Raw genomic sequence first — 26,081 nt, 5'->3', positions numbered from 1 at the left:
GAATATAACCAGGCCATTTCATTGATCAATTCACCCAGCAGTTAAAACAAGGCAGTCTGGAGGCTCTGCTCCTGCTCCTCCTAACCTTCCATGTCTTGGGATGCCCCTGTGGAGTTCTCCTTGTCAACAGGGGTGGCTCCACTGTCACTGCTCTCTGTCTCTGAGGTGTGGCCAGCTCCATTTCTCATGGGCTCCAGTTCGGCCTCACCGTTCTCCTCAGGAGCAGTAGGCTTCTCCTCAGCCTCTGGGCCAGAGGCCTGAGCTGGTACAGGGGCTAAGGGGGAGGATAACGGTAGGGGTGTAGGACTGCTGGTCAGAGGAGCCGATTGGGTCTGGTCTACGACAGCAGGCTCTATTGGCCTGGGATCCTCCTGTAAAGTTAAAGATTCAGATTTGTCTTTCACAAACACGTGTACATGCATCAGATTTAGTACAATTACAAACAAACAATGAGATTCCAAATTAAATAAAGAATAAAAGGGCAACCAGGTAGCATGGAGGTCTATTCCATTGCCTACTAACACGAGGATCACCGGATCGAATCCCCGTGTAACCTCTGGCTTGGTTGGGCATCCTACTGACACAATTGGCTGTGTCTGCGGGTGAAAAGCTGAATGTGGGTATGTGTCTTGGTCGCTGCACTAGCGCCTCCTCTGGTCAGTCAAGGCGCCTGTTCAGGGGGGGCGGGGAACTGGGGGGAATAGCGTGATCTTCCCACATGCTATGTCCCCCTGGCGAAACTCCTCACTGTCAGGTGAAAAGAAGAGGCTGGTGACTCCACATGTATCGGAGGAGACATATGGTAGTCTGCAGTCCTCCCCGGATTGGCAGAGGGGGTGGAGCAGCGACCGGGACGGCTCGGAAGAATGGGGTAATTGGCCGGATACAATTGGGGAGAAAGGGGGGGGGTTGCCAAAAAAAAAAATTGCTGCAGTTGTAAAGAAGGAAAACCCAAATAGAAAATGTTTGCAGAGATTTGAAAAATTTTTTCAGATTATCAAAACATGCAAGCTTTTAAAATTTAGTTTCAATCTTGCAGAATGTTTTGTTTTTATTAGATTTCAAGTTTTCAAACACTGAGTTTCGACCTAAGTTTTTTTTCACGATATTTATCCCATAGAAGGGAGGTGTGGGGAGTGACTTAGCTGTGAGTGTGCATTTTACAATTGCTGTTGCATTAACGCTGGCCTTCTAACGTTCAGAAACTGCTTGATGTAGCTTTAAAATGTTTTTAGTCCAATCATGGATTTAAATAGGACTCTTTAACCCCCCCCCCAGTTGTATCCGGCCAATTACCCCACTCTTCCAAGCTGTCCTGGTCGCTGCGCCACCCCCTCTGCTGTTCCGGGGACGGCTGCAGACTACCACATGCCTCCTCTGATATATGTAGAGTTGCCAGCCACTTCTTTTCAACTGACAATGAGGAGTTCTGCCAGGGGGACGTAGCGCGTGGAAGGATCACGCAGCATTCCCCCCCGTTCCCACGCCCCGACCGACCAGAGGAGGTGCTAGTGCAGTGACCAGGACACATACCTACATCCAGCTTCCCATCTGCAGACACAGCCAATTGTGTCTGTAGGAACGCCCAACAAAACCGGAGGTAACATGGGGATTTGAACTGGCAATCCCCATGTTGGTAGGCAACGGAATCCATAGTTTTTATGTGACTACACATTCATATTGGAACGCCCACCTGGCAGGCAAAACACTTCCCAAACGGCAGCATTACTGACCCATCCAGAACGAAAATACATGTAACTGTCTGTACTTTTGTAAGCGTTCATCCTAGCGGCAGTGTAGGAGAGGGATTCTCCACAAGATATACACTCACCGGCCACTTTATTAGGCACACCTGTCCAACTGCTCGTTAACGCAAATTTCTAATCAGCCAATCACATGGCAGCAACTCAATGCATTTAGGCATGTAGACATGGTCAAGACGATCTACTGCAGTTCAAACCGAGCATCAGAATGGGGAAGAAAGGTGATTTAAGTGACTTTGAACGTGGCATGGTTGTTGGTGCCAGACGGGCTGGTCTGAGTATTTCAGAAACTGCTGATCTACTGGGATTTTCACGCACAACCATCTCTAGGGTTTACAGAGAATGGTCCGAAAAAGAGAAAATATCCAGTGAGCAGCAGTTCTGTGGGCGAAAATGCCTTGTTGATGCCAGAGGTCAGAGGAGAATGGCCAGACTGGTTCGAGCTGATAGAAAGGCAACAGTAACTCAACTAACCACTCATTACAACCGAGGTACACAGAAGAGCATCTCTGAACGCACAACACGTCGAACCTTGAGGCAGATGGGCTACAGCAGTAGAAGACCACACCAGGTGCCACTCCTGTCAGCTAAGAACAGGAAACTGAGGCTACAATTTGCACAGGCTCACCAAAATTGGACAATAGAAATTGGAAAAACGTTGCCTGGTCTGATGAGTCTCGATTTCTGCTGCGACATTCGGATGGTAGGGTCAGAATTTGGCGTCAACAACATGAAAGCATGGATCCATCCTGCCTTGTATCAACGGTTCAGGCTGGTGGTGTAATGGTGTGGGGGATATTTTCTTGGCACACTTTGGGCCCCTTAGTACCAATTGAGCATCGTGTCAACGCCACAGCCTACCTGAGTATTGTTGCTGACCATGTCCATCCCTTTATGACCACAGTGTTCCCATCTTCTGATGGCTACTTCCAGCAGGATAACGCGCCATGTCATAAAGCTCGAATCATCTCAGACTGGTTTCTTGAACATGACAATGAGTTCACTGTACTCAAATGGCCTCCACAGTCACCAGATCTCAATCCAATAGAGCACCTTTGGGATGTGGTGGACCGGGAGATTCACATCATGGATGTGCAGCCAACAAATCTGCAGCAACTGAGTGATGTTATCATGTCAATATGGACCAAACTCTCTGAGGAATGTTTCCAGTACCTTGTTGAATCTATGCCACGAAGGATTAAGGCAGTTCTGAAGGCAAAAGGGGGTCCAACCCAGTACTAGCAAGGTGTACCTAATAAAGTGGCCAGTGAGTGTATGTAAACATTGCCAAATTGGAGCTCTGGCAGGGACTTCGCTGTTTTTAGAGACTGAAGTACTGCGGCAAGTGCTGTATATGGATCGCAAGTGCCCAAAACTTGTAGTTTTACATGACTGAAAACTATGGATAAACCGCTCCGCTAACCGGATGCCCCACAGCACTCTTTTCAGTGTTTCTACAAAACATTTTCAGAGTTTCAAATCTGTCACTGTTCTCCCATTGTATTAGTTTGTTTTCCTGGTTTTAAACCTTGTAAATAGTGATCTGAAAACCAGTGCACATATGTTGGGGATAAAAGTTTTGAAACGTTGAAACTTGAGTTTAGAAAGGGCGACTCTTTATTTTGAAACTTTTGCAGATGCACATTTCCTCTCGTATTGCTGACTGTTCACAGAAAGTTGAATCAGTTCATCTGGACCAGTTTATTGAGAGAAACGTTTCATCACTCATCTAAGTGACCTCTTCAGTCTCAACTGACCACAGGTATCCCCACCCTTATAAACAATGACCGAAAACGATTGGTTTCATATGCAAATTGCCGTGATCATCAACTAGAGTAACGATGGCAATTTGTACTATTCACAGAGGATTGGGGAATGGTTGCAATCACAGCATTGTAAGATGGCGACAGATGTACTCTTAGCCCCCCCCCGGTTCAGGGATGGTCGTTCCCTTTTAACACAGATGGCCTCTTTGACTCCCCATTCAAATCAGTGTTCCTCTCCCTATCAAGGATGTGCACATCCTCATCCTTGAAAGAGTGGCCACTAGCCTGTAGATGGATGTAGACCACTGAGTCCTGGCCCGACACGTTAGCTCTCCTGTGTTGTGCCATCCTCTTGGTTAGTGTCTGTTTAGTTTTCCCCAATGTACATGTTATGGCAATCCTCCTGGCACTTAACAGCATACACTATATTGCTCTGTTTGTGCTGGGGGACCCGATCCTTGGGGTGGACCAACTTCTGGCGCAGCATGTTTTGGGGTCTGAAAGCAACCAAGACGTGGTGTTTGGAAACTATGTGTCTCAACTTTTCCGACACAGGGATACCTCTTTTCCCACTTCCTCCATATACAAGCTGCCCATAGCACACCCATGCTTCTGCTTATAGTACTGCCCCCTGTATGTCAAGTATGTCGACTGAAGACACAGCTTCAGGAGCAGACACACTTGGTCAGTGTTAAGGGTGGTCCTTCAATTTTTGCTGATTTCCTTACCTGGATTATTGAGCACGCATAAAGACATTTTTCACAGCTGAGTTTACAACAACCACTTTTCAGAGATCTGTCCACACAGTTGTGAGCTTGCGAGTCACGTGATTTCTGGCAGTGTTGTCTTGCAGCTCTGGTCTGAAACGCTGAACGATGCAGCTTGAAACTCTGAAACAGACGGTCTGGAAAAAAAAAGAAAGAAAGAAAAGAAAAAAAGCCAGGATCCTGGCGGCAGGGCGTTTGCTCTTAACCTATTTGTTGTTTGCAGTCATGTGATTCCAATGGCGCGTGAAATTCAGATGGAGGGCAGGAAGTGAATAGCAAAATAGACGATGGAGAAAAGCCCATACTGTGCTAGTTTAGATAATACGAGAGAAAGGTATAAACAGAAAATAAGATATGTTGGAGGTGATTTTTCAACTTTAATTTAAAGACTTGGCTGCCATCGAGGCAGTAAATAAAAACAACTACCTTGTCCTCCACACACACACACACACACACATACATATATACATATACACATATATAGATATAAGAAAAATAATTAGATCTTTCAATAAATACTTACAAATAGTCTATGATTACAGCAACTCTACAACCAAATGCTTGCCTGAATGCCATTGGCAATGTAGCTTGAAGTCCACCTTGTGCTGGTCACGCAATTAAAATGCCAATTAACTTGTGCCAAACTATAGAAACACCAGAGTGAAGGAAGTTGAACTTGAAAGCCAAATCTTTCAAAGATTTAGTCTCAACATCAGCAAACTTAAAGTTACCTAAATTTAGAAAGCACAGACAAATAGCCACAAATGGTATAAGGCTCATAGAGTTGACAAACCTGCATTAAAACTAAGACATTTGGGAGCCCAATGTAAAACTTTGTCTAGTCTTCAGTCTTCTGAAAAGACTCTTGGCTAAACTGTTTTTTAGTCCCAAGATCACACAGCTCTGTTGTGGTTTGCTTCAGAGCATCCGCCATCCTCTCAATGTCATCCATGGTTAGGTCTGTAAGGCATCCTGCATACAACATATGGTAGTAGGGAGAGGGATTAGTAATTCAAATTACTCCCCAAATTATCAATGATGTGAATTGTTGTTGTCTAGTTATCGTCTCGTCAACACTCTTACAAAGGTTCAAGTTATCTGGTCCAATTTATTTGCAGATTCTTATTTTTATAGCTTTATTCAACCAGGTGATTTCATTGAGAATTTACTTATCTACATTATGTAAGCCTAATTCAAGGTTTACATACATTATTTGTTGTCAAAATCACATCTGCCTTATCTAACTATAATTTAAGATACTCGCTACACCTACCTTGTTGATCTGGTAACAATCTCAATGATGTCCTCTAGCTCTGAGTTCTCAGCTGACTCGTGGACATCCAGCAAGGCCTCTGCACCTACTGGGTGTTTTTGTTGACTGTCTCTGGACTTCATCCTCTCCTCTTGTAGATGTGACGCCTCTGACATGGGCTTACCTTTCTGATAAACGAGGTTAACTGTTGGAGCCCAGTCTACAGAGTCAAAGTTGTCTAAAGCACTAGGGCAGCCCAAAGAGAACAACAAAACCATAATTAAACGGTTGTAGCAATAAGGTTGCACCCTGCAACACACTATGTAGCTAGCTAGCATTAGTTATCGTTACTATGTATTGTTCAGTTACAGGGGTAAAGACTCCAACAAAGCAAAGAGAAAACAATAACTTTGTTACAAAGTAAGGAAACAGTTAGCTACATAAACATAAGCACATAAGTTACGTTACCTTTGACGAAGTGGTCACTGCACACATGAGCATTATCTGACTGCGCGCCTCCTGATTGCAGACGAAGATTCGCAAGCCATTTTTTTCTGGTGTTTTTCGTTCAATTTCTTGGATTTTCCCCCCTTATGAACAACAACTTTTGGTATTCGATAAAAAAGCTCCTCATGGTTTCTCGGTTTGATTGACAGGAGCAACCGTAAACCAGGCATTTTGAAAGTTTGTGATAGTGCTTCCTATGTGGAAAATCACTTCCTGCCCTCCATCTGAATTTCATGTGTCATTGTAATCATGTGACTACAAACATCTATAAGTTAAGAGCAAATGCCCCCCCCGACCATCTGTTTCAGAGTTTCGAGCGGTGCATTTCAAAGAGTCAGACCAAAACTGAGAGACAACGTTGCCAGAAATCCCATGAATTGCAAGCTGGGCAGATCTCTGAAAAGTGTTGTAGACTCAGCTCTGAAAGAACAGTCTGCAATATGAGTCCAAATGAACATCCACAAAAGTTTCAAAATAAAGAGTCGCCCCTTCTAAACTCAAGTTTCAATGTTTCAAAACCTTTATCCCTGACATATGTGCACCAGGTTTCAAATCACCATTTACAAGGTTTCAAACCTGGAAAACAAACTAATACACCGGGAGAACAGTGACAAATTTGAAACTGATGAAAATGTGTTGGAGAAACACTGTAAAAAGAGTGCTGTAGTTGTGAAGAAGGAAAACTAACACAAAATAATTCTTGCAGATATTTGAAAAAAAAACTCAGCCTATAAAAACAATATGCAAACCTTCAAAACTTAATTTCAATCTTGCAAAACCTTTTTTGTTAGATTTCAAACTTTCCATCAGTTTCAACCTTTCCAAAAAAAGTTTAGTTTCGAAAGCCCTCCCATACTCTTTCTGTCTCTACGGTGGCCGAAGTGTAACAAATTATGTGTTTACAATCCTTTTTTTTTTTTAACTGGATATAGCTCACAGAGGACTCACAAGTGACACAGATATTGCTCTGTTTCTTTTGCATGTGTAAAACGCAGCTGTTTCCCCAACATGTTAGCCTAAGAACCTGCTAATTTCATGTTATTGAGCATGCTTCCTCTTCTTTCTGTGAGCTTCAGCACAGACTGTGTTCTCAACTTATGAGCTGTGTGTGGCTTATCCTTGGGTTTGTGTGTGTGTGTGTGTGTGTGTGTGTGTGTGTGTGTTGAGTTAGAGGAGGGGCTTAACCAGAGAGGGAGGTGCGCTTTACCGACCATACCGAACAATGAGCCAAAAGTTAAGGATAACTGTAGATTGGGGTGTTGATTGTCAGTGCAATCAGCAGTACTAGCGATCCTTTCATATAGTAGGGGAGTCATTTGATTCCCTATTAATGTCAGAAATGTTGGTTAACACAGCTTTAATCATGAACATCTCCAAAAATGTCAGATAACAGCAGCTCATCCTCTCTGCATTCTGGTCCAGAGAGGGTGAGAGACAGCGAAAATGGACCAAAAGAGGGCGAGATGGAGGAGGTGAAAACATTAAGGAAGAGTTGAAACAAAAAAGTAAGTGCAGGGGACAGACACCAAAATGGGAAATTTGTTGGGTTAGCATGTTTGTGACCTGATTGTTGCTTGTTCAATTCCCTGGACTGCCCTGACATAACATGATGGGGAAAATAAATACCTTTCCTCCCTCGACTTCCAATTTGAGATACTCTTGGTCAAAGCACCTACCTAGTGCTCCAGCAGACCTGCTTAACAACTAAAAGCTGAAGAATGTGGTTCAACACAGCAGTTCCCCTGTTTTGAGTATACATGACGATGGGAATATGAAACAGGGTATTACTGGTACACATAATGGATAAATAGAGGGACGGTGGAGGTAAAGAAGATGGAGAAGAGGTAAGGAGAAGGGGCAGAGGAGAAAAAAAGGCAGAGGGAGCAGGCGAGGAACATGTGTAGTGAGGACAGAGCCCTTTCTGCACACAGAAGCATGGATGAGCCATGAGCATGATGGATTACGCTGGATAACAACAACACCCCAAAGACATTTATGTGTGCACGCCCACCACCACACACACATGTGGAAACATCTTCATCCCCATTTGAACTAGAGCCCACATGGTGGCTTTCCCTTCCTGCTCCCTCTCTTTTGAGATGGTTTTCTGTCAAAGGGTCTCATTCGGCCACTCTGATGGCCGAGTGGAATAAACCACCGTTCTTGCAATCTGCTCGTCATGAGGCTGGGAGGTTCGTATCCCAGACTCGCCGTAACCGGTTATGGCCAGAGTGTCCACAGGGTAAGGCATTCATTAGGACACCCTTACCCGAGGGATAGTGGGTGTAGATCAGTGTAGTGTAGTGGTCATTCTCCAGCGACCCCTCTGGCCCATCTGGGCGCCTGCAGCCAAAAACATTCTCCCTACGTCTCCTTCGCAGCCTGAAGGTAATGCAATCTGTGCAAGGTTTCAGCATGTAAAATAGCGAGAGCAGCCGACACGAGTTTGAAGGAAGCTAGTGTTACGACTATCTCCTTCCTGTGGAAACGTGAGCCAGGGGAGTTATTCGACAAGAGTTCCGGCCATATGCCATTGGGTTAATCGGGTGGGATAAGGGGAAAAACTAGAAATAAATAAATAAATAAAAAGGGTCTCATTCAAATGCAAGAAACCCACCATCTGAAAAATGTGACATTTTATTTCTCAAAGCTTCTATTGACATCACATGGTGTTATTAACAAAAAGGCATTTTTTGTTGATTTTATCCGGACATTTGATATAGTTTACACGATTTACAATGGGCTCTACTTACATCTCTTCACACAAGCAGTAGGAGTAGGGACCTCTCCCTCCTTACCTCACTCTCCTTGAGAAGCGCATCTCCGACAGAGCTCCCATCATTTGGTTTCTTCCACGTCTTTGGTACAGTAGAAGCAGTCTGACTTACTGCGGGGAAATAAAAATGAAATGGAGTCAGCTGCAACCACTCGACACAAGGACAATCTGGGTGTGAAAACCACCAGCAATGAAAACGGAAAAAAACCCGTCTCCAGCTTAATCACAAGCTCCATCTGTGAGTCTACAGAAAACAGACTGAGGTCAAACAGTACTGGCATAATTATTTTAAGCATTCGTTTTGACGATTTTGATCAACTTAGTGGCTGGGTTTTTTCCAAAATAATAAAACAATGAGCCATAGAATGTTCAGTTAGTCACAGGAAAGTTCCTGAAATTGAAAACAACATTATTTTTCTTGTCACTGGCTGCTTGTCTGACATTATTCTAAGTGTCTGGGTGTCATGTCTGATACCCCTTAGACAATAAAACAAACATTAATAACTTGCAAATACAGGCCTAATGATTAAAGCACATGGCTGAGATCAGAAATTAATTTTCACATGGCACCCACCTGGAAACATGGTATGTCAGAACACTTTTTCCTTGAGAGCTGATTTCCAGTGAAAGCCATTAAACCATTCCTAATAACAGCCAAGCTCACAAAAAGGGTAATTTGATTTAACTATGTACAACTCCATAAAACAGCTTATAAATGCCTGATCTCAAGTAATAGCCACACTGTTATTACGATAAAAAAATGCAAATAAAAAAATTATATATATATATTGTAAATAAGCACATCACTCCAATAAGGAAAAACTAGAACCCAAACAAAATTAATCACACATTGATGAACCAAAACATTATGACCATTCACAGGTGAACCGAATAACCTTGATCATCTCCAATTAAGGGCACATGTTAAGGTCTGGGTAGATTATAAGTGAACAATCGGTTCTTGTCGTCAACGTGTTGGATGCAGGAGGAATGGGCAGGAGTAAAGAAAGACCTGAGCGACTTTGACAAGGGCCAAATTGTGGCCAGAAAATTGGGTCAGAGCATCTCTAAAACAGCAAGGCTTGTGGGGTGCTCCCGGTCCGCAATGGTGAGTACCTACTGACAGTGGTCCGAGGAAGAACAAACCACAAACCGGTGAAGGTGTTGGGCGTCCAAGGCTCATCGATGCACAAGGGCAATTAAGACTATCCCATCTGGTCTGAACCAATAGAAGGTCTACTGTGGCACAAGTCTCAGAAAATTTTAATGAGGTTTACAGGAGGAATGTGTCACAACACACAGTGCATCGCACCCTACTGCATATGGGGCTGCGTAGCCACAGTCCGGTCATAGTGCCCATGATGACCCCTGTCCATTGTTGAAAGCACCTACAATGGACATGCAAGCGTCAGAACTGGACCTTGGAGCAGTGGAAGTAGGTTGCCTGGTCCAACAGGTCCCATTTTCTTTTAGATCACATGGATGGCCGTGCATGTGTGTGCTGTATGCCTGGGGAAGTAATGGCACCAGGATGCACTGTGGGAAGACGACAAGCCAGCGGAGGGAGTGTGATGCTCTGGGTCAGGGATAGGTAATGTGATCCAGAAAGGGCCAGTGTGGGTGCAGGTCTTTGTTCCAATCAAGCAGTTACACACCTGAGTCTACGAATCAAGGTCCTCAGCAAAGACTGTTGGTTGACTAATAGAATCACGCATGTAACTGCTTGGTTAGAACAAGACTACTGGTTGACTAATAGAATCAGGTGTGTAACTGCTTGGTTGGAACAAGACTATTGGTTGACTAATAAAATCAGGTGTGTAACTGCTTGGTTGGAACAGACCTGTACCCACACTGGCCCTTTCTGGATCATGTTGCCCATCCCTGCTCTGGGTAATGTTCTGCTGGGAAATCCTGGATCCGTCCATTCATGTGGACATCAATTTGACACATGCCACCCACGTAAACATCGTTGCAGACCAGATACACCCCTTCATGGCAACTGTAATTCCTGATGGCAGTGGCGTCTTTCAACAGGATAATGCGCCCTGCCATACTCCACACATTGTTCGGGAATGGTTTGTGGAACATGATGAAGTGATTCAAGATGTTGGCCCTGGCCTGGAAATTCTCAATCCGATTGAGCATCTATGGGATGTGCTGGACAGACAAGTCCGATCCACGGTGGATCCACCTCTGAACTTACAAGACTGGAAGGATCTGCTGCTTATGTTTTGGTGCCAGATACCAAAGGAAACCTTTAGGGATCTTGTAGAGTCCATGCCTCAGCAGGTTGGAGCTCTTTTGGCGGCACATGGAGGACCAACAGCATATTAGGCAGGTGGTCATAATGTTTTTGCTCATCAGTGTATGTATTAACAAGATATTTAAGTTGCTGAAGCAAACAAAACACGGGCTGCTATTTGAAGTTTTACAGTTGTTGAACAGTAACACTGGTATATATGGTGATCTTTGACATGAAGTCATACAATAAACTCAGATACCTGTAGTAGGATTCTTCCTGGTGAGTGCTTGCTGCTGGGATTCCATTTTGTTGTCAGTCATGCCAACATGCGCCTCTGTCACTGCTTTGGACGGGAGGTCTTTAGTGTTTAAGGGCTTGCTGGGCTCGCCAGCCTCTGCTGTGGCCTGCACTAGAGGCGGTAGGCCAGGGGGAGGTGCTGGCATAGCCATGGCAGGGTTTGAGGTCAGGGTGACAGGCACCACAGCTAGAGGGACCACAGGGGCAAGGGCAGCAGCGATGGGTACCTCTGGCCTTGTGTCAGAGGGCAAAGTCTCAGAGGGTGTCTCTCTAGAAGCCGGGGCAGAAGCCTGGGGCTGGGGTGTGGCTGGAGGCAGAGGGGAGGGCTGCTGGGGTGGGGTGTCTTGCTCAGCCTTGGTGTCTGCAAGACCATTCATGGCCTTTGGAGCTGAAGCTGGTGAAGCAGTCAGTGTATGTGAAGCTTCAAGAACCTTTTCTGTCTTGGCTGTCTGAGTCTGAGGAGGTACCAGAGGTGGTTTGGGCTCCTCGACTAATGGGGAGGAGGAAGGAACAGTGGAAGCAGCAGGCTCCACAGCTGAGGGCTTTTCACTAGTGCTAGCCACAGGGTGTGGAGCAGCAATGGGGGCTGCCACTTGGGCAGAAGGGGGAAGCTCTGGTTCAACTGAGGTGGAGGGGTGAGTTACAGTAGCACTGCTCTCCCGTCTCCCCTGTGAAAGTTCTGGCTGTACTAGCCCAGGTGAAGAAGACTTCTGGACAGACAGCTCCAATTTTGGCATATCACCTACAAGGAAGAAGCATAAAGATATACATAAGATATACATATACCCACCCGAACAGGCTGGGTAGCCGAAAGCTAGCGGTCAACACACAGCACATCGTAAAGTCTTCTCTACGTGACTGACTGTTTACATCCCAGTTCCCTCCCGGAACCTCCGTTTCCACCTACGGTGGCACCCCACAGTACTGTTTTTTCCCATAGCTCCCCCCACTGTACTCAACTGTCATTAACCCTCTCACCGAGAGTTTTCCCCATACAGACTGTTATTACGCACCGGGCCTCTTATCCACACGACATATTACGGCATGTAGACCACAGTGTGCTAACTCCACTAGTTAAGTCAGTTATTTATACGCGCACGACCTGTCTTAAGTTTGCCCTCTGAAATCTTCCTTTCAACTGCTGGATGTTAAGCACTATGAACCTACACCCATCATTACTGCTGCTCTGTACAGACCACCTAAGGCACTGAATATTTTTATCACTGAACTCTCAACAGTTTTAACCACCCTTAGTGCAATGTCTCTGAATATAATCTTAATGGGGGATTTAAATGTTCATTTTGATAACACTGACAATATGTTCACTAAAGATTTTAATGCAATGTTAGATTGCTTTGACCTAACACAATATGTCAACTTTACAACCCACACCAAGGGTCATATCCTTGACTTAGTTTGCTGTTCCAGCATCGCACCATATAACATAACCTCTGCTGAACTACCCATCTCTGACCATAAAGCTGTGTTATTCAACACCAACTTACTGCTCAGTAAATCAAGGGTGCATCATACCATACCATATACCGCAACAATAGATATGTTAATCCAGATGATCTCAGCAGCTTTATCACCTCAAACCCCATTCTTGCTCTCACCTCCTCACTCTCTGATCTTATGGACTACTACAATAATATTTTATTTCCTGCACTTGATACTTTAGCCCCCCTGAAAACACAGGTTGTCTCATTTGCCCATACTGCTCCCTGGTACACACCTGAATTACATCAGCTCAAGGCTATAGGTCGGCACCCTGAGATGCTTTGCACCAAGACTGGACTTGCTGTTCACAAACAAATGTATTCAGATCATATACTCCATCACAAAAATGCTCTTTCAACAGCTAAAACATCCTATTATGTAAATATCATCAGTACGGTTGAAGGAAATAATGGAACTCTCTTCTCCACAGCTAAAATGTTAATAAATCCACCTGAAATCAATATGAACAGTAACCTTTCTAATGAACAATGCTCTGCTTTTTTGAAGTTTTTTCAACTCCAACATTAGTACCATTCATGAGCAGATAGCCTCTGCTAACATCATGCAGACTGACTTACCATCGGCAAGCACCATTAAACTGTCCTCATCTACTGTCCTATGTGACTTCCGTCTTCCAACTGAAAATCACATTTCTGAACTTATTACTAAGTCTAGCACCTCCACATGTCACCTGGATCCAATTCCCACAACCCTAATTAAAACATGCCTGCCCTCAATCATCTCCCTGATAACCTCCATCATCAACTCCTCTCTATCCACTGGTACAGTTCCCCCTTCACTAAAGGTTGCCATAATCACACCAACTCTGAAAAAAACTTAATTTATATTCTACTGACCAAAACAACTACGGGCCTATTTTCAATTCATCATTCATCTCCAAAATTCTTGAGAGGGTAGTTGTATCTCAACTCCAGATCTACCTTGATAACAACAATTTCTGAACAATTCCAATCTGGCTTTCGCCCCAAACATGGCACAGAAACAGCCCTGGTTAAGGGTTAAGATCACTAATAACATTTTTCATGCAGCTGACTCCGGTCTATGCTCTATCCTCATCTACCTTGACCTCACCACAACCGTTGATACTATATCCCATCAGCTCCTCATGGATCATCTGGCTAGCATTGGAGTTGGGGGCACTGTGTATCAGTGGTTTGCTATTTACATTACAGACAGGACATATTTTGTACAAATTCAAAATTACCAGCGAGAAAGTTTGACAGATCCCCATGGAGTTCCACAGGGTTCAGTGTTGGGGCCACTCCTGTTTATTATTTACCTCCTCCCTCTTGACAACATCTTCCGGCATTATGGTATCCATTTCCAATGCTATGCTGATGATACACAGCTTTATGTATCAACTAAGGCCACTTCCACTCTCCCCTCCAGTACCCTCACTGCTTGTCTCTGTGATATACAGATATGGATGACTATCAATTATCTGAAATTCAACAGTAGTAAAACTGAGCTACTCCTCATTGGCACTAAATCTAAACTCTCAAAAACTAATATTTGCTCACTCCCCATTGCTGGAGCTACCATATCTGTCTCCGCTCAGGCTAAGGGCCTTGGTGTTATCCTAGATAGTACCCTTTCCTTTTCCAGTCATATAAACAATGTCTCCTGGATTGCCTTTTTCCATTTACAAAACATCTCAAGACTAGACCCTGTTTTAACAAAACACTCCACGGATTACATTTCACATTGAGTATTGCAATGCAATCCTGGCAGGCATCCCCAACAAATTTATTCACCGACTTCAACTCATCCAGAATTCTGCAGCATGGATTATTACACGTTCAAAGTCCATCGGTCATGTCTCTCCCCTACTGATACAGTTACACTGGTTTCCTGTGTCACAGTGGATCTATTTTAAAATTGTATTTTTAACATTCAAGGCTCTTCATAATCTAACCCCCGCTTAACTCATAGACCTCCTTCAGACTTACACCCCATCTCGCTCCCTGCGGTCTTCACCAACAGGTCTATTGTCACTACCAGCCATCAACCTCAGCACTATGAGTACCAGAGCTTTATCCTATACTGCAGCCAAACTCTGGAACTCCATTCCCCATCACATCTGCTTACTTGACTCCCAATACAGACTTCAAAACTACTCTTAAAGCACACCTTTTTAAACTAGCACACTCACTTTACCAGCATCAAATTCATTTTTTTGTGCTGATATATGCTCTGTTGCTTATTGTGTTATATTGTTGACTGCATTAATGTTTTATTGTATTTGATGTAAGGTGACCTTGAGTGTCATGAAAGGCGCCTTTAAATAAAATATTTATTATAATTATTATAAATTTTCTGACTCATAAGCCAATCACTGAAAGACAGGCTCGTCTAATGTGGTATTGCACTCACACTTTTAAGATTTTTGTCAGCAATCAAACACATTTCGAACATTCAGCACAGAAGCCTAGTGTTTGGGAGTATAATTTGCCATTGAGGCAATACATTTCTGTTGAAGCTTGTTCAAAATAAACTGGCTGTCTTGACTACTGTTGACAAAACGGACACAAAGCAGCTTGTTGCCGTACAAGAGAAGTCCCACGCCAATTATAAATGCTGTAGAAAGCCAGCCTTTTTGTCTACAGGGGACAGTGGTCAGTAAATCCTAAAACACATATTTATTATTTCACTCTCATGGCCAGTTAGATTGTTTTAGCAAAACAAGACTTCAACATGGTGGTCTGGTTTTGACCAAATCCAAATGAACAATAAACACTTGTTTTCTCCGACTTGTTATAGAAAGCTAAAACAAATATATAATTAAGGGTATGATATAGACCACATTTCAGTTTGCTCTTTTCCCCATTTTTTTAAACATGTAGTTAAAAAAAAAACAAAAAAAAAACAATGGAGAATATCAAAGCATATTTCCATGAACACAGATCCGGGCGTTCTACTGTATCATAATGCTAAAAGGAAAAGAGAAATATACAATACCAAGTCTAAAATAAAAACATCCAACCAACTTGTGTGGCGAGTTGAAGATATTTTTAAGAATTTTGTTTTGTTATTAAAGCAGCCTAAATACATAAATATTTTGAAATGGCTCTGCCGATTGGTGTTTTTGAGTTAATTGTGGTATGTGTACAGTGATTGATGAAAATAGCAAAATGGGATGAGTTGGGAGTTACTGAGGTGATCTACTCATTGCCTTTACTTGGAAATCATGTAGCCTCGACAGATCAAACCTAGTGTCATTTTTCAAAGGATAACAGTTTGACCAACACATTGATGGGTCAAAACAGCAAGAGCTTTTAATGTTTGCAAGGAGCCATTGATTTTGCCTCAAAATAAACAAATCAACAAATTTAAAAAGCAGCTTCCACAAGTGAGTAATAACAATTTCCTGGAGGTTCTGATTTTCAATGTTTTTGAGTTTTGACACCAGAAAAAAAAAATTATGATGCTTGCTCAGGAAGTTAAAATCAGGTATGACGGCCCCTGGAACAGGAGTAGTTTAGAGAAAGCGATGTTAGACCTGGCCCAGGCTTGACGTCAGCAGCCCCGGGTGTGGGGGGCTGCGGTGGCTGTGGCTGAGGGGGCTCCAGAGTGTAGGCTCCAGGATTGGCTTGCTGTGGCTGAGGTGTCAAAGGCTGCGGCTGCTGCTGCGGCTGCTCGGGGGTCTGGCTGCTGCCCGGCTGCTGCTGCGATTTGAGGTAGAAAATGTGAGGATAATGAGGGTGCGGCCATAAAAACTAGCAGCACAGAAAGAGACGGACAAACAAGCACGGAGACACAGCCACGCGCGCATATTCACAAACAAATAAGCCACAATGCAGAATAAAGCAGAAACAAGGAGACCAGTGGTGTATGGTTAGTTTAAGAGGATAGCAAAGGGGAACAAGATGGGAAAAAGGAGAGGGACCATGACCAGTGCGGGGAGAAGGGAATGAGGAGCAGAGGAGGCCAAGAGGAGAAAGGGAAAGGACAAGAAGGATGCACAGTGAAGGGCAGAAAAAATAAATAAATAAAAATGGGACAGATAAGGAAAGGAAATGCAAAGAGGCATAAAAACAAAAAAGAACACAAAGACAGAGAAAGAGAGGAAAGACAGTGTTAACATCCAAGGAGGACACAGGGAGAAGGAAGTCACAACAGCTATATGTCGCTTTTCAGAATCCATGAACGGAGCCCAAATTATGGCTAAATCGGCTTTATTCTTCCTTATCATGTGACACTACAACAAGGACAATGCAAAAATTAGAAAATGTGGCTTAGCACTTGCTCTTCAAAGAAATGCACCTCAATTCAACTTGAACAAGCTTTTATTTTTGCAGTCATTGGTTGTGCTGATTTGATGAGGAAATCTCAAGAATGGATTCTGAAGAGTGAGTAGAAGCATACAGTGGATAATGCATACAAAATCTACTATACACTATGGGGAAAGGAAAAGAAATCAGTGTTACAAGCAGGCATGTACGAGTGACATTAATACACCCTATGAAGAATCTAAACTAAAATAAATCAATTTTAATTGTTCCTCAATTCCTGATAATAATTCCAGATTTAATGTGTTTGAAAGACAAAAGCCTCCCTATAAACCTGTAACCAATCTGGTCACTTGAGGAAATGCCAGTCTTCCTCATGTCTACCCCATGTCAATCACTTTTATTTTTGTCCATATGGCTCTTTCCAAAAAGGATAAATACACTTTTTGAAAAATATGACAACTGCTTTGACAAAATTAAATTCCAGGCATTTAAGGTTCATCATTACTGTTTTTGCCTCATGTTGGTGGGTTACAAATAACATTGTGACATTTAATTAATAATAAAAGAAAAAATAGTCAAAAATATACAAGGTAGCAACTAACACTTCCTAAGTCCCGCCCCTTTTTGCTCTGTGCGCCAATAGTTGAGCAAGCTTGGTACCCGACAGAACATCAGTCAACTGGGCAGCATGGTGGCGCAGTGGTTAGCGCTGTCGCCTCACAGCAAGAAGGTCCTGGGTTTGAACCCCGGGGTTGTCCAACCTTGGGGGTCATCCCTGGTCATCCTCTGTGTGGAGCTTGCATGTTCTCCCAGTGTCTGTGGTGGGTTTTCTTTGGGTGCCCCGGTTTCCCTCACCATCAAAAAGACATGCATGTTAGGGTTAATACTGCTGTCTGTGCCCCTGACCAAGGCATGGCAAGACGAACTGGAGTTGGTCCCCGGGCGCTGCACACCGGCTGCCCACTGCTCCTAGCTACACAGCTAGGATGGGTTAAATGCAGAGAAAGAATTGCCCCATGGGGATTAATAAAGTAGTTGAAAAAAAACAAACAAACAAAACTTTCCCCTTTACTGTGCTATGTTCTAGGCTCGTCTATGTTGAAAAGAAAACCAAATTTTGAGGATGGTTAAAAGATGTGTCACCCAGAAACGATCTCATACACACTGCGGCATCCAACTAAACGGGACCAGCATCGGCTGCGTCGCCATGTTTCATTTTGTCAAGCTTGTCCAACCTAGCAAAAATAAGTAAGGGGGCGGGACTTTGGATTGTCATTTCTAAAATGGATGCACACAAATTTCAAATTTGGAATTCAAGCCTTCTAAGTATATCAATAATTTAACTCCAAAAAAGCATCTATACTTTGAAAAAGAGTGCTACTTTCATAAAACTGTCAGTGGCATAAAAGCAAATACATCATTATGACTTACAGCTATGAGTCACTATGAGGTCTTTGCTTACAAAAGATTGTGTAACCATCTTAGTTTTTAACTAATTAACTAATGGGACCTTACACATTTTTATTTTCCACTATAACACACAAAGCAAAGTTTTCTTTGTGAAATGGATATGATGCTTTGGAATGAAAACATAATATGCTAATCCTTCTGTGTCTAGAGAGGAGTGGGAGGAACATAGAAGCTGGATGGTGAACTGTCCTGTCCTCTTCAGTTGGCTTTGTGTAATTGAGCAGCAGAGGACTTAAAGCAGAGATTTCAGCACTGGTACCAAGCAACAGCAGAATACCCCTCCTCTCCACTGCAAAAGACCTGGTCTAATTAGCTGCAAATAATGCTACCCTAACACTCACCTTGCTAAACTGTAGCAAGGTGAGTGACGGAGACTGTGACTGAGTGAGAGAGAACACGTGAGTGTGTGTGTGTGTGTGTTGGAATTCTACTATGTGGTAGTAGATGGTGCCTTTTGTACTTCTGTAATATTTGTCTATGTAAGGCAGACAGGGGATGTACATAAAGCATTTCAACTCTGTAAATGTGTGCGTGCGCATATATATATATATATATATATATATATATATACACATGTCAACACAGGTACAGGAAAAAAGATTTTAACACTTTTTTTCCTGTATCCGTGTTGATATTCCGCTCCTCATTAGTTGAGCACTCACAACACCATTGACGGTTTTGGAAAAAAAACGTTATATATATATATATATATATAATCCAGTCAGTCAAGTAAATTCTTTATGAGACAGTATAAGCCTGTTTCATGCCATAACCAATCATCAGCTGTCAATAAAGCAACATTACTTGACTCACTGGATTATTTTGCTCCTTATTTGTTGAGCACTTTCCCTACCGTTGTTTCTTTTAACAAAGTTATATATATATATATAAATGTATATAAAAAGATAAATGTAGTAAAAAACACTTTAATTCATAGCAGTACAAGCCTGTTTCGTGTGTCGCACGCATCAGCTGGCAAGTTGGCTGTGTGCGCACGTATGTGTGTGTGGCTATGTATATATATATATATATATATATACACTACCGTTCAAAAGTTTGGGATCACCCAAACAATTTTGTGTTTTCCATGAAAAGTCACACTTATTCACCACCATATGTTGTGAAATGAATAGAAAATAGAGTCAAGACATTGACAAGGTTAGAAATAATGATTTGTATTTGAAATAAGATTTTTTTACATCAAACTTTGCTTTCGTCAAAGAATCCTCCATTTGCAGCAATTACAGCATTGCAGACCTTTGGCATTCTAGCTGTTAATTTGTTGAGGTAATCTGGAGAAATTGCACCCCACGCTTCCAGAAGCAGCTCCCACAAGTTGGATTGGTTGGATGGGCACTTCTTTGAGCAGATTGAGTTTCTGGAGCATCACATTTGTGGGGTCAATTAAACGCTCAAAATGGCCAGAAAAAGAGAACTTTCATCTGAAACTCGACAGTCTATTCTTGTTCTTAGAAATGAAGGCTATTCCATGCGAGAAATTGCTAAGAAATTGAAGATTTCCTACACTGGTGTGTACTACTCCCTTCAGAGGACAGCACAAACAGGCTCTAACAGGTACTATTTAATGAAGATGCCAGTTGGGGACCTGTGAGGCGTCTGTTTCTCAAACTAGAGACTCTAATGTACTTATCTTCTTGCTCAGTTGTGCAACGCGGCCTCCCACTTCTTTTTCTACTCTGGTTAGAGCCTGTTTGTGCTGTCCTCTGAAGGGAGTAGTACACACCGGTGTAGGAAATCTTCAATTTCTTAGAAATTTCTCGCATGGAATAGCCTTCATTTCTAAGAACAAGAATAGACTGTCGAGTTTCAGATGAAAGTTCTCTTTTTCTGGCCATTTTGAGCGTTTAATTGACCCCACAAATGTGATGCTCCAGAAACTCAATCTGCTCAAAGAAGTGCCCATCCAACCAATCCAACTTGTGGGAGCTGCTTCTGGAAGCGTGGGGTGCAATTTCTCCAGATTACCTCAACAAATTAACAGCTAGAATGCCAAAGGTCTGCAATGCTGTAATTGCTGCAAATGGAGGATTCTTTGACGAAAGCAAAGTTTGATGTAAAAAAAATCTTATTTCAAATACAAATCATTATTTCTAACCTTGTCAATGTCTTGACTCTATTTTCTATTCATTTCACAACATATGGTGGTGAATAAGTGTGACTTTTCATGGAAAACACAAAATTGTTTGGGTGATCCCAAACTTTTGAACGGTAGTGTATATATATATATATACATACACACACACACACACACACACATATACATAAAGTGTTGTGTAAAATCAAGAAAATAAAGTGTAAACACTGTGCCTGCAGAACTTTACCTGTGGAGGGGTGGGGGTAGAGGAGGGGTGTCCAACAGGGGGCGTTGGATTCCTGCTCCCCGAACCACCTAACATGATCTCCTCGGTGATGTCCCTGCCGCCCTGGTTGGGGTCACGGATACGGATCTGGGAGGACAATGGTGCAAAAAACAGACCTCACTAAAGCGCCACAATCTTTCAGCAACATGGTGATTTATCAACTCTAGAAGGTGTTTGTGTGTGTGTGTGTGTGTGTGTGTGTGTGTGTGTGTGTGTGTGTGGCATTTGGCTGTATATTCTTCAGCAGAATATTTACAAAGCAGGTTTGTACACAATATCTGCCAAATAAATTTGGTAACAAGAGATAATATTATAATCACATGAACAGCTCAAATGCCTTTTTTGCACCTTTGTAACTGTTTTTTTTTCCAATTAGGAAGCTCTGGTTTAGCACACCTTACAGTCAAACTGAAATTTGAACACTAATATTTTCTAACATCACATCACTTTTAATCACCATCTCTTTTGTATCATCTCTTTCTAATGGAAAAAAGGGCAAGTATAAAAGGTGGACTTCAGTTTTTCAATTTCTCTTTTCAAAAGGGCTCCCCTATTTCAGCTTCTCTCAGCCGATCTCTTTTTCTAATACTCATGATGTCATCAGTCACACTCATTAACATACAGCCTATCAGCTCAAAGAGCCCATTCTTACCCCATGGCACCATATATTGACACATTCGCCAAAACATCAATATATAACACACAAGGTATGAGACGGCATCTGTATGAGAGGCGCCAGGTTAACCACTACCTAACCCTAAGATTAAATTCACCACCTAGCTAACCTGTAGGTCATTAATATTCATACTTCAGGCCAGGCTGGAAGTTTAACATTGCAGTACATGGAACACCCTCAGTGTCTGATACAGTGTCTGATACAGACACTGAAGGGTACCTTGCATCTCATATCAACGTTTTGGGAAAACATCTATTTATGAAGCCATGGGATGATCATTTTTTGGATCAAATCAAAACAGGAAACACCACCTGCCCTTACCGCAAACCCTTTCTTGTACGCATCACTCAAATGTCAAGATCACACCCTTCCAGTTCTTGAGACAATTAAGAACTGCCAATACAGGCGTAAAAAAAATCTCCAAAACACTACATTAGTCATTCACAAATTTAAAAAAAAGTTACTGAATATTCCATTATGCTGTGTTCAAGGTTTTTAGAAAGAAAGAGTAAAATCTGATTACCGATTACTGGTCTGACTTTAAAGCACACTTGCAGATATGACAAATATCTCTACAGCGATCATAGTTTCATCTGATTTGGTCAGGATATCGGGTATGGTTAAGTATACACTTTCCAGCTTCGAGAGATGTTGTTCATATTAATTTACTGGGAGTAGAGAGAAGAATAGAAAGAATAGAGTCCCCTGTCAGTCAACACAGCATATTTTATTTTCAAGGGTAGATTTTTAACTGAATCCAGAGTTAACCTACAAATACAGAATTTGGAGATCCAGTCTAGGCAATAGTGATGCATGGGTCAGGTTTACTAGAAAATATCACAGGTGGGTCGGTTCAATAAGTGACAAAGCAGCGTAACGAGTATGTTATAAATCATTTGCAGAAATATTGTGCACAATAGGCTGGGCTGTGCATTACTAGTCCCCCTCATCTTACTCTCTCTCTGTCACGTTCTCTCTCTCAAACACACACATGCATGCACGCAAGCAGCCTTATCATCGGTTTGTGATTGTGGCTTTGGTCAATGCATGTGCTTTAAAGTGTTGAGGCTTCCATACGAGATTTTTCCCCAAGTGGTATCCATAGCTTTTGTTTACAGTGCCAAAAACTTTTTTTTTTTTGGTCAGGAAGAAGAGGTCACCCACTGATGATATGGTGGACTTAATCACAGAAAAGTTAAAAGCAGTGCAACACTGCGCACTGGGCTAAATTTGGAGGTTTGCAGGTCAGGTCGGGCAGTTAATTAACAATTATTTTAGCAGGTCGGGTGGGGCGGATTGGCTCTCATAATGGGTCAGGTGGATGTGGGTATTAAAAAACCCTGACCCTCGCATCACTACTAGCCAGGATTAAAATATCATACAGTGAAAAAGAGCTACATGAAGGCTTGCCACCCAGTGTCAACTTCCTCGGTGATTGTTGCATTATGTTTTAACATAAATCAAAGCTAGAAGGCTAAATATGTATAACTTCTTAATAATGTAAACATAAGATCAATTACAGCTTAGACCAGGTTCAATTAATCAGCAGTGAAAAATCTACATAGATCAGCGTTTGTTTTTTTTTGTTAAAAGGTGATTTTCCCATCACGTCTTTATAGGACGGTAAAAAAAAAATATATAAATATATAAAAATAAATCACCAATTTTGGGGTGTTTACAAGCAGATTGCACATTGGCCTCGGGTATCTAACGCACACTTTGTGTTCTGTAACAAATGACAAACTGAACTACTAAGACACTCACTGTTTTCTTCTCACGCTTGGCTGGTGGAGGTTGCTGTGGTGTAGGCACTATGATGGGGGGTGAGGGGGGGTACACAGTCTGTCCTGGATAGTAGGGGGGACCAGCTGTAGGAACGGGAGCAGGGACAGAGGGTGAGACAGGTGGGTGGTACCTGAGGGGATCTGAATGAATTTACAAGAAAAGAAACAAAGGAAAGGGAAAAAGCATATTTCAGTAAAACAGAAAACAAACATTGTCAAGCTCCCTTCTTAGGGGCTTTAATAGATGACAGGTTGTGTGTATTTGCATGGCTGTGCTGTGACTTTAAACTGCTAATGTGTCATGAGTTTAAGATTAGCATGATGCATTTTGTTCAGTGTTAAGTTGAAGACTCACGATATGGGGCAGGGTATTCCCCTGGTCCTGGCCCAGGATAAAAGGTGCCAGACCCTGGAGGCTGTACTGAATACTGCTGCGGGGGTCCCACGTAGGGCGTACTGTGGCGATACTGTTCATATTAAAGGAGAAAATGAGTGATAGATAAGTGACACATTAATATGTGGGGATAGTGAGGACAAAACAGTTCTTCAACACATTTCTACCTTTATAAATGATCACACAACAGCATTACCATAACTGAATGAAGACACAGACTGGACATGTCATTGTGAACATGTGTTATTGTGAAATACTGCACTTTTAGGAACCATATGGCATGTTTATGTGAGATCATCTGGGTGTAGACAGGGTGATAATGGATGACAGCACAGTGCCAAACTCACCTGTGGTGCCTGCAGGCTGGGATTGAATCTAAGACCTTTCTGTTTTGATACTGCCTCTCAAAGTAGTGGGCTAAATTTGCCCTTGAATAGGTGTGTATAGTTTTACAGAAAGGTTTGACTCTGTTTCATGCCTTCAACTAAGACTTATAATGAGATCAATACTGTTGTGCAAGTCTTTACACTGGTGATGTTCATGTGGGTAGTGAATTTTCAGACAGTTCCCTCATGCTTTGAGTTTTTCCTTTCACCTTTTAAGCTGTCTCGAAAACATCACAAGGGATCATTTATATGAAAAATAAACACTGAGTGTAGGTGGTAGTTGATAATTCCACTTGTTGCTAATTCAATTCAAAATGAGTGAAACGAATAAAAAAAAACACTGAGCTAGTTTGTATTTATCACTCATATTGAGATTGTACACTAACATGTATAATTTTCAACACCATACTTGTCAAACATTTCATTCTAGCAGCATAGGTGATCCCATTCAGAAAATGTCTGGTTTGTGTTGCCAAGAACTGTGGAAAACATTTGCCTTGGTGGTGTGTTATGCGCCCTATTTTTGAAGCTGTCAGCAATAAACACTAGCATATGCACTTTAGTCTGCAAGTTTGAAGACTGTACATCTTGATTTTTTTTAACTTGGGGGTTGGCACATTTTCATGACTTTTACCTGCTCTATTAGCTTCATTATGTTCAGGCAGTGTAATGTTTTGTGCTGCCATTACCTTTAAAACACTCTGCTTTTGTTGTACTAATCTAAATGCTGCTGCAGTGACAACCCCATTCCCCGTGGGGATTGTTATCTCCACCAGGTGGTAGCCTGGAGGGGACTATGCATTTGGTCGCACGCGTGCATGTGTGTTTGTCTGTCTGTGGCTAATCTCACAAACTACTGGACCTATCAGCCTAAAAAATTTTGTGCACAGTTGAATGTATGATGAAGAACCTATTGTGGTTGTGGCAATTAAAAACCTTCAAAAAACGTTTGTTCTCACTATCACCACTCCATCTCCTCATTCATTCTATAGTTCACTCGACCAACACTGCTTCTCATTGCTGCCCACACTGAATCAGCCATGCACACACGTGACTCGCATCTACGGTTGAGCCATATCAGGCAGCGATAGTGCCAAAACCAAAACATTATGTATTCGGGTATGAGTCTTGAAAGTAAACGAGAAGTCGATTGTATTTTGCATGCCAGCAAATCATTCACTGCAGATCTCAGCACAGGAGAACTGGAGGAACACTGGAGGAACCAAAAATAAATCGTCTTATTCACCTTGCCGCCATGCGGAAGTGTCATAGTCTCCGATATTAAAACTCCGCTATAAAAATACAATTTCAAGAGTAGGATTAATTACAGTCACAGCTGGATATCATTTCAGTAGCTACAATAAAACAGCTGTTTTCTTACTGTTGATTTATGAATGAAAGTTAATCAGCAGAACAGCCATTCGCCTTGACTCTTTTTATATCATGAAAATCGCAATGGTTAAACACAATCGAAGTCTTTTCATAAGGGCTTTGAAATTATGATAGCCTGATCTCTGTCATTCGTGCGAGGGTCCACCTAGGAGGCTGCACATCCACAGACTGACAGGCAAAATGCCTTTATTAGGTAGATTTTTTAGCTTTAGCGCTGCATATTAAAAACTTTTGTCCCCTATATTTCCTTTTCAATCAACCTGGGCGCTGCGTAAAAGTTTTGTAATGGCAGGAAAAACACTGTTTTTTCTGTCCGTGTGTTTGTGAATTTCCCTTCTCCTGGTAGGCAAAAACGGGTGGTTTGTCGCCAAGTTCGAACATCGGAGAAGGAGAGATATGTATGCCTGGCAGAGATCTACACTCTGCTGAGTGCACTCCTCTAGTTAAGTCCGATCTGATCTGATTGTGGACCCCT

The 26,081-nt window shown here is 42.4% G+C and overlaps 1 protein-coding gene across 7 annotated transcripts in view; it reads right to left on the bottom strand.

The window, feature by feature from the left end:
* eif4g3a (eukaryotic translation initiation factor 4 gamma, 3a) overlaps positions 1-26,081 on the bottom strand; it is a 130,054-nt gene that overhangs the window by 69,591 nt on the left and 34,382 nt on the right. For 2 of the 7 annotated variants that reach the window (XM_056273128.1, XM_056273129.1), the window contains exons 7-13: positions 23,790-23,901; positions 23,415-23,575; positions 20,936-21,070; positions 16,391-16,556; positions 11,333-12,112; positions 8,854-8,942; positions 86-371 (exon numbers count right to left, since the gene is read on the bottom strand). In XM_056273128.1, the coding sequence (XP_056129103.1) occupies positions 86-371; positions 8,854-8,942; positions 11,333-12,112; positions 16,391-16,556; positions 20,936-21,070; positions 23,415-23,575; positions 23,790-23,901 (1,729 nt within the window). The remainder of the gene's footprint in view (positions 1-85; positions 372-8,853; positions 8,943-11,332; positions 12,113-16,390; positions 16,557-20,935; positions 21,071-23,414; positions 23,576-23,789; positions 23,902-26,081) is intronic. The other 5 variants (XM_056273130.1, XM_056273131.1, XM_056273132.1 and 2 more) reach the window with 4 other exon arrangements.

The sequence above is a fragment of the Lampris incognitus genome, chromosome 2 (genome assembly GCF_029633865.1).
Source record: "Lampris incognitus isolate fLamInc1 chromosome 2, fLamInc1.hap2, whole genome shotgun sequence".
Classification (NCBI taxonomy): Eukaryota; Metazoa; Chordata; class Actinopteri; order Lampriformes; family Lampridae; genus Lampris; species Lampris incognitus.
Note: the sequence above shows the minus strand (reverse complement) of the source record. Positions and strands in the feature narration are given on the sequence as shown.